This window comes from Petaurus breviceps, unplaced genomic scaffold (genome assembly GCF_028583685.1).
Source record: "Petaurus breviceps papuanus isolate PSGF00001 unplaced genomic scaffold, PetGlider_PUasm1.0 90825, whole genome shotgun sequence".
Taxonomy (NCBI): domain Eukaryota; kingdom Metazoa; phylum Chordata; class Mammalia; order Diprotodontia; family Petauridae; genus Petaurus; species Petaurus breviceps.
The window spans coordinates 1644197-1664671 of NW_027187353.1; the positions used below are offsets into that span (position 1 = coordinate 1644197).

General features: G+C 44.0%; 1 protein-coding gene across 1 annotated transcript in view; it reads right to left on the reverse strand.

Annotated features, from left to right (window-relative positions):
• Positions 1-20475, reverse strand: part of CDH23 (cadherin related 23) — a 620897-nt gene that overhangs the window by 273600 nt on the left and 326822 nt on the right. The window contains exons 10-11 of the mRNA XM_069071099.1: positions 6821-6933; positions 1544-1732 (exon numbers count right to left, since the gene is read on the reverse strand). Coding sequence (XP_068927200.1) covers positions 1544-1732; positions 6821-6933 — 302 coding nt within the window. The remainder of the gene's footprint in view (positions 1-1543; positions 1733-6820; positions 6934-20475) is intronic.

A 20475-nucleotide genomic window follows, 5' to 3' on the forward strand; every position in this document is an offset into this window, starting at 1 on the left:
ACCTTTGAGGTCACTGGCTTATTTATAGTGAAGGGAACAAAAGTCCATAGAGGTTACATTACTTGCTCAGGCCCATAGAGTGAAAATTCAAATAGAGGTTTTCTGATTCCTAACCTAGTGCATATTCTCATGCTACAACAGAGTATCCCAACCATCAGCCATAGTTTTTTTTTAAATGAAGACTGGGTCTCCATCTTCATGGGCCTGATCATCATGGAAACTTTGATGGATCCTTCTTCTAACCTGGGTTGGTTGACCCTTCCTTAGGCATCCCGGGGGCCTCCCAATCCTGGCAGCTCACCAAGTTAATGCTTCACTGAGTATGGCTCAGCTGTCTGTGATTCAGAAACCTCAACAGATCTGCCAGCCTCTGCATTATAGGCATGTACCATTGTGGCTGGCTATCATCATCCCTCGGCAATGATTTTGTCCTATCTGGAGGTAGGGGGATGGACTTGTGAGCTTTGTATTGGGGCAGGGGAGAGTTCTTTTCTGGTCTGGAGATGCTGTACTCCCCTATGTGAGATCTGTTGTTTTGTGGGACCAAAGTCCGGTTTGGGGAAATGCAGGTGGGAATGGAGGGTAAAGCTATTAGGGTTGAAACCCCTAGAGTAGGAAGAAGGGGTTAATGGTGGTGGTTGGGGGTGGGTGGGCAGGAGATGGCTTGATAATCAAACACTATAGAAGGCAAGATGGTGGAAGAGGGAGGACAGAGCAGTGGGAAAAAGTTAGCCAAGAATCACAGGAGCCCACAGGATGAAAAATTGGAGAGCATCACCTCAGGGCTAAAAATCTAATGGAATCTCTCAGTGAAATGGTCCGAGAGTGGGGATAATAAACACATGTCTCATTAACAGTGGCTGCAAAGGAACTCCAGCTGCAGGCAGAAAGTAAGTCACAGGCTCTTGGGAGGGGGTGAAAGGATCAAGGACAGGAGGAGAGGTCAAACCCAATGGGCAGAGCCTAGCAATTACCATCTCTGGTACCACTGTCTCAACCTGAAGGTAAGGAAAGTAGGCACAGTGGTTATAGTCTGAGCTGGGAGCAGCCTTGTCCTTAAGTTGCCTGAACCAAATCAAGGTAACTCTGCTTGTCCCCATTCCTACCTCCCCACTCCCACCCCAGAGTCCTCAAAAACTAGGGTAAACAGGGGCTAGACCCCTTGGGGACAAAGAGAGAGGGAGAGTTCTGACTCCAAGCAGAGTTTTCTTAATGTCTGCCCACCATTTCCCAAGCACTTTAGGAGCAGATCAAGGACTCTTTTTTTCCTTAGTACTTTGTGTTCTTTCAGTTGAGAAGTTGGTACAGTTATGATAACACCCTTGGAATTAAGGGATAGTATTTCTACTAAAAGTCACATGCATGTGGCTGTGTTTATCTTCATAATAGCATCCCTCCTTTATTTATGGGGAACCTTAATGCCAGAAATGGCCAACAACCCACTCATGGTCACACACAGCACACAATAGCGGTTAAAGGATCCAGGCAAAACAGCTTGTGTGGACGTCCTGTGGGATGGTTAGAACTACTCCATGGGACTCACCTCATCCTTGTCCACCACCTGGATGAAGAGGGGGAGGGCAAAGCCCACTTGGGCCAGTTCAGTGATGGCCACGCTGTACTCAGAGCTGTTGAACTCGGGGGCGTTGTCGTTGATGTCAATGACAAGGATGTTGAAGGTGGTGATGCAGGAAGCATCTGATGGGGTTCGGTCATCATATAGCTCTGTGCCCTGGGTGCCAGAGAAAATATACTTTAGCCATGAGGAGACAAAGGAAGGATGGGGAAGAAGGGAGGGAAGGAAGAGTGAAGAAAGGGGGTGAGGGCATGTATAAAGGCCCATTTGGACCCTATCCCAAATCACAAATTGGGGAAACTGAGGCAAGACTCATCAGCAATCCACCATTCAATGACCGTCTACTATAATCAAGATACTATGCTAAGTACCATAAGGAGTGCTGGCATCAGGGAGTGATGAAAGATTCTGGTCATATAGTCTCAGAGACTATAGGATAGGAAAGAGTGGGTGGGAGGCAGGGTTAGACTCTAAGGAAAGGAAATAATGGAGAACAGTGCAATGTAGGCAAGGACATGTATCAATCGACCCTTGGGGAAGGGTTGGGCATGGAGAGGATTTTTTGCAATAGTGTCATTTTCCCAAACCCTCGCCCAACTTCAGCCTCTGCTCCCCCTCAAACAATCCAAATGCTTTTTTCTTCCTTGAGTTAAATAGTTAAGGCATCCTGATGGAAGAGGAGGGAGCAAGAAGGAGCAGCCAGGAGGAGAGGAGTCTTATTGACTTATGGCTATTAGCGAGGGCCTTGTTGACTGAGGTTAAGTGTAGTGATTTCGCAGGTTGTCCATTCCAACCTGCTAGAACACAGCCACTTCCTGAGCTCTGAGCTTCCTGACTTTGCCGGCTCCCTCCCTCCCCTTTCCTCAATCAATGGCCCCTCTCACACCAACTCCTGGGACCCTGTGGCCTGGGCTGGATCCATACTCCTAAATGGCTTTCCCAGCCACAAACCCAGCTCCATATTGATTTTAATTAAAAGGAAGGTTGTGATCGGAGGTTGGGTTGTTGGGTGAGTGGGGAGGAGGTTGGGCTGTTACTCACTCCTTTTCACTGCTTCTCCTCACCAGGGGCCCTGGGAGACTTTGCATTGTGGCTCCTGCGCATTGTGGCCCTGCCCCTTGCTTCCTCTCACAGCACGGTATTGATAATACCAATAATAGCCAACATTTATATATTGTTTACTGTGTACCATGCTAAGACCTTTACAATTTGATCTCATTTGATCCTTCCCACAACCCTGGAAGGTAGGCGCTATTATTAGCCCCATTCTACAGATGAGGAAACAGAGACAAACAGACATTAGATGACTTGCCCAGGGTCTCACAGCTAGTAGATGTCAGAGGTCAGATTTGAACCCCAGAAGTGTAGTTCTATTCACTGTGCCACCTGGCTGAGAGGGGTTCAGAGAGAAATGGGACAAAGGAGATAGTGCTTTGTCTGAAAAAAATGTTTTAATAAAATGCAAGCTCTCTGAGGGTGGGGCAACCCCAACAACAGAGGGCTTTGGGATCATGCCATATGAGGGATGGTGGAAAGAACTGGGAATAAGTAACCTGGAGAAGAGAGTGGTGAAATGGACAGAGCGCTGGGCCTAGAGGCAGGAAAACATCAATTTAAATCTCACCTCAAACCCATACTAGCTATGTGACCCTGGGCAAGTCACTTAACTGCTATCTGTCTTAGTTTCCCCAATTGTAAAATGGGCATGACTATAGCACCCACCTCACAAGGTTGTTATGAGGAACAAGGGAGATGACATTTGTAAAGCACTTAGCACAGAGCCTGGCATACAGTGGGTGCTTAATAAATGCTTATTCCTCCCTTCCCCGCCCTCACCCCTGCCCTTCCCCCTCTCTCCCTTGTCATATGGAAAAGGGTTTAGACTCTTTCTGTTTGACCCCCCCGAGAGCAGATTTAAGCCCAAAGTAAGAACATTATTTCCTAACAATCAGAGCTACCCAGAAGGGGAATGGGAGGTGTGGGGAAGCAGGGGCTCCTCTTCAGGGAGGTCTTCAGACAAAGTCTGACTGATTTCTTGGGAGGAATTGTGTGGACTAGTTCTTGTTCTGTTAGTCAGTCAGCAAGCATCTGTGAGCACTGGGGATACAAAAACAGCTACAAATGATCCCTGCCCCAAGGAGCTCCTGTTCTCATGAGGCAGACAGCCTATAGACTGCTGTGGGCGTAAGAGGTCTAGACATACAGACATGTAAGACAGATAAAAGGGTACCACACACATAGAAGATAGAGAATACTTATACTTTTATAGCACAAGCTACATATAGTATATATAATATATATGAGATCTATATTTTATATACACATAATAATAAATATATATGTATATTGTGTATACATGGGATAATTAGGTAACGCAATGAATAGAAGACCAGACCTGGAGTCAGGAAGACCTGAGCTCAAATCCAGCCTCAGACACTTACTAGCTGTGTGACCCTGGGCAAGTCACTTTACCCTGTGTGCCTCAGTTCCTCGTCTCTAAAATGGGGACACACTGGAGAAGAAATGGCAAACCACTTGAATATCTTTGCCAAGAAAATTCCATGGACAAAGTCCACAGAGTCGCAGAGAGTAACTCATGACTGAATGACAAAACAATAATTATATATACATATAATAGTCTATATATGCATATATACACATGATATAGAAAACATATTTTATGTACATATAGACACATAAGATACATACATATAAGATACACATATATAAGATGAATGTACATATATACCCACAAGACACATACACATAAGATATATCTATATATCACATATTGTTCAGTTGTGTACAAATTCTGTGAGCCCATCTGGGATTTTCTTGGCAGAGATACTGGGGTGGTTTGCCATTTCCTTTTCCAGCTCATTTTACAGATGAGGAAACTGAGGCAAACAGGGTGAAGTGACTTGCCCTGGATCACACAGTTAGTAAGTGTCTGAGACTGGATTTGAACTCAGGTCTTCCTGACTCCAGGTCCAGTGCTCCATCCATATGTATATATGCCTATATATCTGTGTGTGTGTACACATGTACTCACATATACAAATATATACACATATACATGCATATACGTATATAATAGATATACATACACATGCACATACACATATACACAAACAAGATTGTATGTATGTGTGTATATATTCACATATATACATACATATAATAGATATACATATATATATATACACGTAAGGTATGTATATGTGTGTGTGTGTGTGTGTAGGTTTTGCAGAAGGTGGGATTTGAGAAGAATTTTGAAGGAAGTCAGGGCATCCAGGAGGCCCAGCTGAGGAGGGAGATCATTCTAGGCATGGGGGCAGTCAGTAAAAATCCATGGAGTCTGGAGATGGAAGGTCCCTGAGGACAGCAAAGAACAGCAAGATGGCAGTGGATTATGGGAGGGAGTAAAGGTGAGCAGACCTGGCCCAGGCCGTGAGGGGTTTTCAATGTCCAAGAGAGGACTTGTCTAGCACTAGCCACACTGGCCTCTACCAGGCCGCCCAAGGTCATGGCCACCCAAATGGAGTTCCTCTCTCTTTTACCCTCAGGACTTCTTTCCTCAAATGAGATAATATGTATACAACATTTAGCAAACCTTAAAGCACCATATAAATGTTAGATACTATTGTTATGTTGTTATTGTTACTTAATAACTCTTCCTAAGCCCCTCTCATTTTAGAGGTGATGAATTGAAGGCTGAGAAAGGTTTTGAGGTCGAGGTCACACAGCTGGCCTGAATCTGAACTCAAGTCTCCCAGGTCCAAATTCAATACTTTTTCTGCTACACCAGAGCTGGACCATTATTCCTCCTTTAAAAAAATCAGCAAATAGCTTGGGGCTCAGAAGTTAGGATTTTAAAGTCAACATATACATTTCATGTAATAAAGCTGTAAATGGTGAGCAAAGTATTATATATGAATTAGATTTTCCCTGTCTATAGAGCACATTCTGTCTTCTGTGGGGCAGAGACTATAGAAAATTTAGAGTGTCTGAAACATGCATTTAATGTGTATTTTTAAACATTTGTGGAAATTAAAATATTTGGAGAAAAGTGTATCACATTTCAGTCTGTCAAGTTTTTTTTACTCTTGTGTCATTAAATTTTTTGTATAATGCAAAAATATAACAGGAAAAATTTGAGTTTGATAAATTTCAAATAAATTTTTATGTATTAAACTTTTAAAGATCAGTAAGTTAAGTCTTGAGAGCAGTGTGGTAAAATAGTAGGAATAATAATCATTGTATAACTTGGCACCTAGTACGTACTTCATTCATTAAGTGCTATGCATATATATACATACATACATATATATATATATGTGCTAGGATGTGAAAACTATTTTTTATATATTATCTCATTTGATCCTGAAAACCCCCTGATGAGGTAGGTGCTATTATTATCATTCTCATTTTATGTAAGAGGAAACTTAGGCTGAGACAAGTAAAATGACTTTCCCAAGGTCACACATCTCAGCAGGATTAGAACTTAGGTTCTCCTGACCCTCCCACCTCTGGCACACACAGGTTGTGTCCCCCACTTTCATGTCTGAGGGCTTCAGATGACTAAGTGAAATATCTCAGGTGTAGACTGCTTTGGTAGTTGGAGTTATGAATTCTGGGAATTAAAAAAAACCTCATTGACATGCTGAAAACCATACAGTAATTTTGAGAGACAGAGATTGGATTTGGACCTAGCCTTCCTGACTCCATTTTAAGGTCTCAATTTTCATGAATCCCATCATCCTGCCCACATTTCTCCAATCCACCAAAGAGTGCTTCACTTGCACTGGAGGGACAGGGTGTGAATTCCCTCTGGGTGGGTAACAGGATCATGGGATTTAGAGCAAGAAGAGACCATGGGAGTTCTCCAGCCCAACTCCCTCCTTTTAGAGATCAGGGACCTGAGGCCCAGAGTTTATATAAACAGCTGTGCCTTCCACACAGCAGTGATATGGGAGCAAGTATTATTCTCACCATTTTACATATGTGGAAACTGAGGCCACAGGAGATGAAATGCCTTGCCCATGGTCACACAGGCCTCATTCTGCTCTACTCTGCCATCTCCTTTTCTTTTTTCTAGAAACAATAAAGTTCCTCCCACAATGGAGGGACCAGGGGGCTAAAGGGGACTTTCCTGGGGTAGAGTGGAGGGTATGTTCTGCTTGGCCCTGGATTTGGAAGGGGACTCCCATGGTGTCCCTGGAGCTGGAAAATAGCTCTTTGTACCTTTACTGTAAGGATGAAGCCATGACTATAGAGAGGGTTTTCCCGGTCCAGAACACCATTCAAGGTTAGCGCACCACTGATGTAGTCCAGGGCAAAGATGCTGTTGGTGTTACCTGGAAAAGAGACCAGCTGCTGTCAGCAAAAAGGCATTGAACTTAGGTCTACATGGAGCTGTAGAAAAGGAAGTAACTTCTGCTGATCATTTGGCCAGGGAATAACTTTTTTCCTATGGGAAAAAATGTAGTTTGGTTAGTCTCCTGCTGTACAACCCATAGAGGCTCCCTATTGCTATTGACATCATATAATTGGGTCCCGTTTTGCCCAACCGACTCCATTTCCCACTATTCCCCAACTCGTCCCTTCTAGTCTTTAAAGCCTCATTTGGCCAACTACACACAACTTTCTCATTCTTCTCTTTGCTCATATGAGTCAGAATCACATAATCTCAATCCAAGGTGATCTCAAAAGGCCAAATACCCCCCAACTGTACTTGACTAAGAATCTCCTTTATGATCTCCAGTCAGCCTGGGCTTGACCTCCACAAGGAGGAGGAGCTCACATCCTCCTTAGGCAGCCCACTGTACATGTGAACACCTTTAACAGACTGGGAAGGTTTTTTTCTTAGACCAAGTCTAAATTTGCTTCCTTGAAAATTCCACCCATGGTTCCAAATTCACCCTCTTCCAAGTGGTTGCTTCTTGGATGGAGCCCTGAGTTCAAGGGTCATAGGAGAGAGGCAGGATCAAAGGAAGCCCTGCTGTTCTCCTGCAGGGGACTAGGCGGGATCCTCCAATGACGGGAACTCTGGTCTGGTAGCTTTCTATGACTATGATGTGGATTTAGATTTCAGTATAAGTCAAAGCTGTATCTGAGACATCTTTACACACTACATCAACCAATCAATCAATAAAGAAACATTCATTAAGCACCTAGACATTCCAGGCATTGTGCTAAGTGCTGGGAATTACAAAAAAAGGCAAAAACACAGATCTTGCCCTTAAGGGGCTTACATTCTAATGTGAGGCAACATGGAAAAAGTCATATATATAAAATATACAGAATGGAAATGGAAAGTGACCTCAGAGGGGAATTTCAGAGCCCTGCAGGAATGGCTTTTGCAGAAGGTGGGATTTGAGCTGAGCCTTGGAAGAAGCCAGGAGGCAGAGGTGAGGGGAGAGCGACCCAGGCCTGGGGACAGCCAGTAAAGGGCACGAGGAAGCTTGGAGAATAGATAGGAGAAGTTGTGTCAAAAGTCAGCTGAGCTGTCTATCTGGGGGGCCTAGAGATTCTGTGGGTCCTCCTGGTCAAGACCTTAGGAAGTAGGCAGTTTCCAAAAGAGAAAACCTTTATCTTCTATATATCTTCTCTCTCTTTTAGGTACCTCCAATCTCCAGAAGATCCAAATAATTGTCCAAAGCTTGTTAATTAATTGTCTTAGCGGCCTGGCCCCAGAGTGACTCCCTGCCTGTGGGGTTGAGGCTTATTAATAAAATTGCACAAGAAACCAGCTGAACAAACAAGGGAGGGCCCTTCTCCTGCTCTCAGGCCCCCTCAAAGGGAGAGATTTGATGTTACAATCAGTGTTTGCAGAACTGGCCAGGGGACCTCTCTTTGACATGACTCAGGCTCAGATCTTGGGCTTTAAGCCGTATAAGGCTGAGGAAGAGGTAGCTGATGTGAAAGGAGCTCTTCCAGACACATACCCTCCAACCATGTAAAACACAAACACACAGTCACATTTTCCTCAGCAGACCCACATGCACAACTCTATCCACACACCCATATACTCCCCTCTGGATGTTTCTACCAACACACACCCCAAGGCCTCACACATCCACCTATCCCCAGACACCCAGCCCTTCACCTGCCTCTCTCCCAGCCCTCACACCCGATCTGTTATTTCTTACATTTTAGTCTCTGAAGAGTTCACCTGCCACAGCCACAGTCGCCTGTCTAATGGAAAAGGATTAACTCCCTGACCTATGCATCAGATCCACTGAGATGTCACTTACAAACACTATCCCCACTAATGAACTGGCATGAATACAACCCAGTTGCTCTGGGAGGGGACAGAGCAGACCCAATGCCCCACAGAAAGTGAAAGAAGAAATCACACTCTGAAGGGGAGAGTGACCAATGTAGGCTTAACTCAGGGGGTATTTTGGGGGTGTGACTGCCCCCCATTCCTTCGTAGGCTGGGAAGACATCACAGTGTTTCACACATAATATGGATTTAAATATCGGCTGCATTGCCTTGCACTGAGGGATGGAACTTCGCACTTGAGGCTGGAATTCCTCACTGGGAAGGAAGTTTCTCTGTGTAACAAGCCTTATTTATCCCTCAAAGAGCTATCAATTTCTTCCTCTTTCTGAGCCTCAATGTCCTCATTTGTAAAATTAATGGGTTGGAATAGATGATCTCCAAGGTTCATTTTAGATCTGACCTTCTATGATTCGGTGCATGCAAACACATGGGTAAAGGCTACAGCTGTTGAACACAGCAAAAGCAGGAAGGAAGCATGGGAGGAAAGAAAGAAAGATGGATGGAATAGAGGATAGAGAGAGAAGATGGGCTTGTTCTGGGTCCTCCGAGTCTTTTCCCTTATATCATTCAAACAGACCCTGAAATCCCACATCCTCTCTGAAGGCTTCTCAGATTGGCAAGAGCAGAAGCCTTGGTTCTTTCCAGTTGGGGAGTGGAAGGTGCTTAGTCCTTTAATTAACCTTCCACCCTAAAGTACATTTAACCCTTAACATAAAAGTAATAATGTAAAACTTCCATCAGTCAGTCACTTAATCCATAAACCTTTATCACTCGCTTATTATGTGCCAGAATCTGGCACATAATATATTAGGCACTGGAGAGACACAGACAAAAGTGTTTATATTCTTGGGGAAAATGAGCAGCAGCCACGTGCCACATGTGGGTCCTAGGAGCGAGTTTTCTGCCAGCCTGGTTTGTATTTGGACACTTGTTTAATCATGCTCGAATGCCATTGACCTGCTCACCCACTTGATGCGTATGACACAGTGGGCAGGGGCCTGAGTCTAATTTGCAGTGTGCTCTGTCTAGCTTAGAGTGTCTGGAAAAAGGTACTGTATAATTTTCTGATGAAAAGACAAGAAGGGGGAGAGAAATAAAAAACCCACAAAAATAAATGCCATCCTCAGTACATGAAGATAATGCTACCAGTTCAATAATAGTAGGGGCATGGATTTTGAGCTATTTTTCCATTAGTGAGATGAGCTGCCATCAACTTATCCCCATGCTCCCACCTGGCCTGATAAAAGAAACCCATTTGCAGGTGTGGTGGGAAAAGACACGAGGTAGGAGACCTGGGTTCTAGACCTGTGTCTGACACTAGCTGTGGATAAATTGCTTCTTCTTTCTGAGCCTCAATTTCCTCATTTGTAAAATTAATAGGTTGGAATAGATGATCTCCAAAGTTCATTTTAGATGTGACCTTCTATGATTCTGTATATGCAAACACATGGGCAAAGGCTACAGCTGTTGAACACAGCAAAGGAAGGAAGGAAGGAAGCATGGGAGGAAGGAAAGACAGATGGGAGGGAGGAAAGAAGGATGTATGGGAAGAAGGAAGGCATGAAGGAAAGGAGAGAGGGAGAAAGGAAGGATGGGAGGAAGGAAACAATCATTTATTAAACACCTACTATTTGCCATGCATTGTGCAAATGCATTGTGCTGGAGATACAAAGGAAGGTAAAACACTTTTCCCATCCTCAAGAGAGAGGAGACAATATTCATAAAACTATGTACGAAATGTATATTTGATCCTAACAACAACCCTATGAGTTGGGTGCTATTATTATCCTCATTTTATATTTGAGAAAACTGAGAGGTTTTGGATAGTTTAAGTGACCTGTGCAGGGTCCCACAGCTGGCAAGTGTCTGAGGGTGGATTTGAATTCAGGTCTTTCTGACTCCAAGCCACTGTACCTCCTTGCTGAAGTGGTCAGAGAACCTGTGTTTCAAGTCCTGGATTTGCTCCTTAATAGATATGTGACGTTGGGTAGGTCATAACTTCTATGGCTACTGGTTTTCTTATGCTTAAAATGAAAAAAGTTGCACTCCCCAATTTCTAAATTCTTGGTTTTTTTGCTTTTTTTTTTTTGGAGGGGAGAAGGCAGGGTAATTGGGGTTAAGTGACTTGCCCAAGGTCACATGACTAGATTTTTTGTGTTAAATGTCTGAGGTCGGATTTGAATTCAGGTCCTCCTGACTCCAGGGCAGGTAATCTATTCACTGCACCACCAAGCTGCCCCTCTAAATTCTCTTACAGGTCTAGTTCTGTGGTCCTATGATCTATGATCACATTCAGAACCTTGGCCAGCGAGGTTGAGAGTGTAATTATACTGGGTTAAGCAGCTGTCTAGAGACAGAGGAGATCTGATAGCAAAGCCCCCTGCCTCAATGCGTGGAAGTCCCATCCCAAGGGGCAGCTGGTCCTGTAGCAATCCAAGCTAGTTTTTATTTCCAACTTGGAAAATGACACCACTGATACTCCTAGCCCCTGGCCTGAGGCATTCTTTACCCAGATCCCATGGGAGGACAGACAGGAGGTGGCTGCAGTCTTCCTTGCTTCTGATGCTTCTTACCTGCTCAGCCTGTACCCCTGAGCAGAAGGGAAGCTTCACGTTTGTATACTTGATGACTTGCTGGGGTGGTTCATAGTCAGGGAAGGAAGATGCCCTGCTGAATTAAGGGTGGGAAGCAGCCTCTGAAAATTTAGTCCCAACTCTAAGGATTCTGGGAAGTCATGCCTTTAAGCATCTAGGCAAGGAGGGTCTAGGAGCTTCATTTTGGGAAGGGGAGGTTTTCTCTTCCCAGGGCAGCCCCACCTCCAAGAGAGGCCTGAGCATTTAGGCCCCTTGAGATAGGCAAGACAGAGGGTAAGAATAAAGTCTATAAAACTAGGAAGTTGTTTCAAGTGGGTGTATGTGGGTGGCAGAGGGATGTGTGTATGTGTGTGTGTGTGTGTGTGCAAGTGTGAGTGTGCAGGGAGTGGAGAGGATATAACTTTATTCACTATAATCCTGGAGAGAGAAGTTTCCCCATTTGAAACTTGAAAGAGATAAATTTTGAATGAATAAAAAAATTTCTACTTTAAACAGTGGAGATTAAACCAATAAGGCTTATTTTTACAGCTTGAGGGAGTGTAGGCTAAAAATATAAACTGTTCTGGAAGCGTTTAGATAAATTCCTAAATATTATTGAAGTTTGAAGTGATGGTGGATAGGCTAAGGGGAAATGTCCTGTAGGCAGTAGGAGATATGGAATTGGAGCTTGGGTGAAAATGAATGTGGCTGCAGCTGGAGTCACTGATTTGACAGTTACTGGTACAGAGGGGAGAGGGGAAATCACAAGGCAGCATCCATTTACACAGGGGACCAAGGTCAGAGAGCTGTTTTCCACATTTTATGCCCAGATAGAATGATCTGAGGAGACAGAGAAGGCAGAGAAGGGACAGTCAAAGGGGCAGGTGGATATGCCTTTTAGCCTGGAGTCAGGCTGGGGTAGAATGGATGGAAAACAGTTTTGGTGCTGGACAAAGAACCCTCAATGCAGATCTGGGTTCAAGTCCTGAGCCCTGTTGATTACCAGTTCTGTGATTCTGAATGAGTCCCTGAACCTCAGTTTCCTCATCTGTAAAATGGAGATGATAAATACAAGCAATTTATACCTAATAGTGTTGTCAGTGCTTTGTAAACTGTGACATGTTATATAAATGTGACCTACTATTGTAACCAGAATTGTGTTATGTCACAAAAAAAGAGAGGGAAGGAAATAAGCATTTATTAAACATCTGCTATGTGTCAGACACTGTGCTAAGTACTTTACTAATACCTCATTTGACCCTTACAAAAACTCTAGGAGGTTATTATTACCCTCATTTTGCGGTTGGCGGTTGAGGAAACTGAGGCAGACAGAAGTAAAGTGACTTGCCGAAGGTCATGCAGCTGGTAAGTATCTGAGGTCACATTTGAACTCAAGACTTCCTGAGTCCAGCATTCCACCCAGTACTCTAGCCACTGCACCATTTAGCTGCCTCTAGAGAAAAGCAATCTTTTCAAGAAGGGGGCAGTCAGTCATATCAGGTACTTGAAGAGAAGACAAGGTAAAATGAGGCTGAGAAAAGGGTGTGGGATTTGGCAAGAAAGAGTTACAGAGAGAGTAGTTTTAGCAGAGTGCTGAGGACAGAAGCCAGATTATCAGGCAGAGAATGGAGTTTATTGGGTAGAAAGAGCATTTTTCTTGGAGTTTGGAGGGACATGGGATTGACTTTCTCCCAGACATTTACTAGCTGTGTGACTCTGGACAAATCACATTACTTCTCAGAGAACAGGCTTCTTCTTCTGTGATATCTGCTAGTAAGCCCTGTAGTGTTTATTTCACCAAGTTTTTGTGAGGTTTGAATGGGATGATGTATGCAAAATGCTTTGTAAACCTCAGAGATGACATCAACACCCACAGGGATGGTGATTCTCATATTGGGAAGACTGGTGATCAGGAAGTGGAGGGGGTGGGGGTCATCCACTTAGGTGCGGTGTTTGGCTGTGAAGTCCAGAGAGGGCTAGAGGAGGCCCAGGGTCAAGCAAGTTTGAGGTTTTTTTGTTTGTCAGTTGATTTCCAGGGCTTAGCCTGTGCTAGGCACATAGGAGGCACTTAAATCCTTATTGAATTGGCTTGTTTATTTGGAGATGGGTGAGACTTGTTCGTGCCTAAAGGCAGGAGGAAAGGAAACCAAGTGTGAGAGAGAGTGAATATGCCGGGGAGGGAAGGAAACATGGCGGTACAGTAGAGACTACTGAGCAAAATGCTGGGTTGGTATGAGGATCTGGATTGGAATCTTGTTTTTGCCACTTAGCTGTGTGAATGTTGCTGAGTCTGGATTTATTTGTTTTTCTTTCAATCTGAAAAATCACAGAATTGACTATTCTTCTAGGTCTATATCTATGAGCCTAAGTAAGGGGGCAAGTTTTCTTAGGAGTTGTCAGGATGAACTCTAGAAAACAGATGGAAAGCAAAGGGTCACCTCTTCCTTTTGAGACAGGATGGAAGACTGGGGGAGAGCAGAGGGTAATGGCAGGGAGAGTGCTACTGAGGCTCCCACCATGGCCTTTTCATTCCTTCCTCTTTCAGGGTCATACCTGGCTTGTCACTGGTCTCTCCCAACCTCCTCCTCTCCGCCATCTCTCCCCTTCCCATCTCTATGAAAATCTCTTCTCCATTCCTTGTTCTCTTGTTATCTCCCTGTCAGATTTTTGACCCAGGGAAGAGGTCTGGCTTGGTTTAAAAGCAGTTTAGTGAGTGGTTGACAGTGCGTGTGGCGACACGGGCTGATGGCGTTCAATTGGTTTGTCTGCTCTGCTGGGCTAACAGCAATCCCTCTCCCTTCTTTGCTGCCCCCCTGCAGCTTCAAGGGCTCCCTTGGTCTTTGTCTCTCCTTGACTCTGGAGGCAGATTTGGGCTCTCCTTAGACCCTGGGAGCTTTTTCACATGGGCAGCATGGGCAAGATGTGGGCTAGAGGAGGAGAAGGGGTTCTCAGCAACACCAATCTCAGAGAAGGCCAATCTATTAAAGATCTCAGTTATAGCTATTTCCCTCTTCCTTTTTTTCTCTGCAAATCTTTGGACTTATCATTCAGCAGGAATGTAGTGTGCCCAATTCTGGGTTAGAAGCTGTAAGGAATAATACTTTTAAAAAGCAAAATCATAGCTTTTTAAAAAGACAATGTTTTCCTATCTTACCTGGACAGACTTGGCCCCACTCAGACTGGCATGGGAGCTTTGACCTGCCCTGCTTTCTGGCTCACCCCTCCTTAGCCAGCTTGCTGGTCCCCCTACTCCTAAGGGCTCACCACATCAGTATCTCACTTAGTGGGAACATCCTATCAACCTAGCCTCCCCAGGAGCAGGGATTACAGGGGTTTACTACACACCCAGTGGGACCACAGGATTTTGAGAAGGAAGAAGCCTCAGAGAACATCTGATTTGACACATTCATTTTACAGAAGAGGAAAATGAGGCACAGGGAATGGCAAGCCCAACAGCCTTCAAGCAGCGTAATGCCTAAAGGGTCCTGATTAACTTTTGAAGGCCAATAATTTCTTAAATACCAATTTCCTCCAGGACTTATTCCCAGGACTCAGTTGGACCTGAGATAAAGCGACAGATAGAGATGATGTCTGCCGCTCCCATCCAGTGGGAGTTACTTTGTTTCCCCAAACTCCCCTGGCCTGAAGTCAACCAGCTGTCCTTGGGCCCCATTGATAGAAGATGCCTTCAGGACTGTGAGTGGGCCTGAAGCTTTGGCCATATTTATCTCAAGAGCCACTCAATCACAGCACTTCCTTGAGGCCTTATTATTTTGTCAATATCCAAGTGAAAAGAGCCCACTAAGTGCAAATTCTGCTTCAGCTGCCATTTTCCATGAATCAGAACATAGAGTGTTTCCCCTTGGCCAGCCAGCTTGGGTTCTTTTGGGTCAGGAGTCTGTCCCTGCTCAGAGGACAAGTTACAGGAAGGCCCTGGTTGTCCTCTCTGAATGCCCCTAAGACCTGAATGTTTCAAGGCTCCCTGACTTTGTTCCCAACTCCTAGAAAGTTCTGCTCACATAATGTTTCCTACATGAAGCCCTCCCTGATTCTTTCCCCCCATATTAGTGCATCTCTGAAATCTGTTTTGTCATATTTTTCATGTTTATTTAAATATGAATATGTCATTCTCCCCGAGTAGAACATGAGTTTTTGGAAGGTAGAAATTATTCTGTTTTTTTGACCATATAACCCCAGCACCTAACACCATGATTGGCACACAGTAGATGTTTGATAAAAGGTTTATTGATTTGTTCTAGAGGGTAGAACTATGGGTGGAGGCAGAAGAAGTGACCGATTTCAGTCTGACCTAGGGAGCAGCCATGTTGCAATATAAATCTCTGAAAGTGGAATGGGCTACCTTGGAAAATAGTGGGGTTTTTTGCCCTGAAGGCCTGCAAAGACTGGACAGCCACACATCACAGCTGCTGGAGGGGGGAATTCTAGCTTAGGTTTGAGATGGACTAAATGGCCTGGGGGTCCCTTCTAAATGTGACATTCTGTGATTCTCTGTGGCTATTTTAAACCTCAAAGCTCTTGGTACCCAATATCTATGGATCTGAAAGTGTTAAGATCTCTTTCCAAAGGGCCCTGGATTCTCCTTTTTTTCTGCCAAACTCAATCCCATTAAACAGTTATTTTTGAGCAGTCACCCCCCTCCCCCTACTGATAACTCCCCTCCCCTCCCACTTCTTCCAGGCATTTTTACCTGGCTCAAGTGCAGACCCAACACCATCCAGCACGGGCCTATAATTTAGCTTGCCATATAATTCCGTCAATGTATAATTAAATCTGGAAGCCTGTTTGAGATATGGGCTCAATGCAAGATGCCTTATAAATTAAAGATTGTTATTTAGCTGCCCACTGACAAAAGGACCAGCTACCGGGGCTGTCCACAGGCTGTGCAGGAGTCAATAACTCCATGAGAAACATATGGCTCACAGAGGTTTGGGTTACAGCCGCACTTTCAATTGGGGCTGGAGATGTAGGCTGAGAATTTCACTGACCTTTCTCCCTCAAGCTCTCTGGCTGTGGATGGAAAGGAATTCCCACTCCCCAAGTCTCTCCCAAACAAACAGAAAACCACTTCTAAAGGACTGTGATCAGGAGAGTGTAAAGCATTCAGTTTCTAGAGTAAGAAGACTCCTGGTTTAAATCCCAGCTCTCACACTTAGTAGGTCCATTTCTGGTCAAGCGACAACTTTTTCTGAGATTTATTTTCCTTAGCTATAAAATGGGCATAATTTCACTGCCTGTCTCACAGGGTAGTAGTGAGGGACAAATGAGCTAATGTGGGCAAAGTGTTTTGTGAGCCTTCAAGTCCTGTATACACACAAACTATTAATATTAGCTGCCCAGAGACAGTGATCTATAGTGAATAGAGACAAAGCACAGGCCTCAGATTTAGGAAGATTTTTCTATTCACACACGGTGACTCAGGGTGACCCTGGGACAAGTCACTTATTCTTTTAGTTCCCTGTAGCTGATGTCAAACTCAAATAGAAATGGGGTTGGGGGAAATGATTGATCCATACATAAGGATTTCCGGCTGGCTTCACAGTGACTTAGTTTAAAAATGGAATGTAATGTTTTCTTGTATTTTTATTTATTTCATTAAATATTTCCCAAATGCAATTAAATTTGGTTCAGGCGGTACTTGGGATTGTTGGGCAGGGTCCAGCTTTGACAGTACTGTCCTAGACAACTCTTTTTGACTCTACATTATGTATAAGCTTTTGCTTTGCATTGGAGGAGAATATTTTCACAACAAATGTTTCCTATACTCAAGAGAGCATAGCTCTAGACCCTTCCCACCTCAAAAATTTAAAAGTGTCATGGGAATTTGAAATGTCAAAAGCCTGAAAACATTCTGGATGTTCCTATAGTCCTTGTTACTAGGAAGGTGAGACTAGTGGGTTCATTGAACTTGGATTCCCAAGATGCAGTGAGATGCATCTGAGACGAAATGGGGCTAAAGCCAATAGGGTATCTGCTCTAAGTATGGCACCTATAGGGAGAGCCTGTGGGAGCAGGGCTCCACCAGGCTGTCTAAGGAAAGGTAAACCCTGCCAGGGAGAAAATGGAGCAGATCAAAGCTCCTGCGCCAATCAGCAGTGGGGTTGGCCTTGTGAATGGCCCCTGTACTTCCAAGCTAGACTGGAGAGGAAGACTCAGGCACCAAAAAGCAAAATTAAAATTAAAAAAATCACAAATAAAAACAAAGTCCCAAAACAGAGAATAATATCATCAACTTCACAAATGAGTGAACAGATCATTCTAATAGAGTTCATCTGTGAACTCTAATTATATGCTTATTTAAGTAAAAGGAATTCTCCTTTAGTTAATTAGAATTGTTATAATTATATAACAATACTATTATTTCATATGAATATACTTGTACATTAATTATTGTTTCCTCCCTATCCCCCCAGATTAAACAGTTTGAATTTCCACAAATATATGTGAATCACATAGTCGCATATTTCCTAATCTGGGCCTAACCTCCCTCAGCATTTTCCTAAAATGGAGCACAAGACCATGCATAAGCTAGCAAATGGTTATCTTTCATAATAGAACTACTAGCAGGACCTGACTAATTAATTTGCTAGTAACTGGCCCCAGTTTACAGGGCATCATTAGCCCAAGTGGCTATGTATAGGGAAAGTTGTTAGGTCACTGATCACTTGGGGTTAGAGTGTGACCTTGTAGACATAATGGAACAGCAGCACACAGTGAGCCCCCGGGAGGTCTTGTCTTCTTGTCTCCCAATAACAGTGGTGGAATACAGTTTGACCACCATTATTGTCTGTGGTGGAGATAAGGATGCCACAGTTTATATGATAGAAACATGGGAGTCTAGCCTTCTGAACTGATATGAATATACTGGTGTGTGACCACATCACCTTCATAAATGACTCTTTCTCTAGGTCACCAGCACCGATGTCATCTACACGCATATATTGAGTGCCCATCACATGGAGATCACTGGGCTAAACACAAGGGACTCTAGAAGAAAGCATGGTCCTGGAACTCAAGGGACTTACAATCTAGATGAAGAGACAAGCCTCACATCAGGAAAAGGTCACTATAAGGGGGTAAATGTCAAGTGTCAGCAGCAGCTATAAGTTTTGCAAAGCATATACACAGACGATAAAACACACACACACACATTTTTCTTTCATTTAATCATTCCCAAATGAGGAAACAATCATTGTGGACTAGGGGGTGGTCAGGGAAGACTTCTTGGTAAAGGTGGGACTTGAAATTTGTCTTGAACCCTGGGATTCAGCTCATTGGAGAGGAGGGATGGAGGAGATGCTGTTGGAGGAGATGCTGCTGAGAAGGCCTGGGGTTATGACTTGGAGGCTTGACCACCTCCCTCATTTTAGAGATGAAGAAATTTCACTTAGAGATGTTAAGGAAGTTACCCAAGGTTAAGAAGCTGGTTATTGGCAGTCAGGATTCAAATCTATGTCTCTTATTCACAAATCTAGATATTCATTGGCAGATTTTATTTTCTGAGAGAGAACCTGGTGTTGAAAAGGAGTGCATGACTCAAGTCGGACATCTGAGTTCAAATCCATTTCCTGCAACTAATTAGTTATTAACGTGGGGGAAAATTCACTTAATTCTCTAAGCCTCAGCTTTCTCATCTGAAAAATGGGGATAGTAATAGAATTGGCTTCTCAGGTTTATTGTGAAGATCTAAGAGGTAATATCAGCACAGTGCCTGGCATCTAGTAGGTGCTTAACAAATATTTATTCCTTTTCCCTTACATTTTTCTCATTCTATTAGATTTTGGTAAATCGATTAGAATTCCTTCACCTCCACCCCAACTCCTACCCTGTGTCTCAGTTGAATTAAGGAAGAGAAGTTTCTGTAGTCCAGGAGAGCTGCCAGTCAAGAGTAGCAGGCACAGAAGCCAAGTGAGGGTGCTACCCTGGTGCACTGGGGAGCTGGGTCTATTAGAGTAACAGTGAAATGTCATGGGCATTAGTGCTGGTTAGCTGATCCCCTTCCTGCCTGGCATTTGATAGGGGGTCCAAAGAAGGAAGAATTGCCATCCCTTCTACTGTAGGAAGCATGTGGACTCACCTCAGTTCCTGACCTCTGCTTTGATGAAGTCCAACCTCCTTCCTCCCTCACCCCAACCCCAGCACTTTCCTAGGGGGTGGTTAATTGGAGGACTAGGGCACAGTAAGCCCCTACTGAGGAATGGAAAGATTCTGGGGAAGGGAATAGCCCAAAGCTGGACACAGGGTAGTCCCAAGGCCAAGGGCTCTATCTGACCTTTCAAGACAACATGGACTGATCAGAGCCCAATTTCTTTTAGTTCTGGCCCATTTTATTTCAGGGTCTGGGGTTTGGGGGGTGGACTGGGGTTTGATCTAAGGATGGTTTGATCTAAGGAAAAGGATTCACTCTGCTGGCCCTGAGGATAGGAGCTGTGCTGATGTACAGCATTCCCCCTCCCACTGCTCAGCCCTGTGCCTACCATAATTCACCAGAATCTTGGCACTCTGGAGAAGCTGTGTGATCACGGTGATTTACGTGCTCTGATAAAGTCATCTCAGACCTCTCATAAGCATCATTTCATTTTTGATGATCTAAAAGGCCTTGTCTTTTGGGGGAGAAGCAGAGGGGGTGGGGGGAGGGCAGACATTTAAGAAAACAAAGGGGACAATGATCTGGTACTCAAGGAGAGGAGTTGGGTTGAGGGTGTGCAGGGAGTCAGACTTCATCCCAGCTGTCCATAACCTGACAAATGGTCTACCCTGCTGAGGTCTATGGGACAGAGAAGAGCCATGGTGGGAAGGGGTAACAGGGTCACAGATACCCCTTATAGCACAGCATAAAAATCTACTGACTGAGAGATACCTGCGTAGAGAAGGTATAATACATACATATATATGTTACATGTATAGTATATCATATATTAAATAGTAATTTTCTATCTATATGAAAGATAGATGGATAAATGAATGGATAGGAAGAAAGAAAGAAAGAAAGAAAGAAAGAAAGAAAGAAAGAAAGAAAG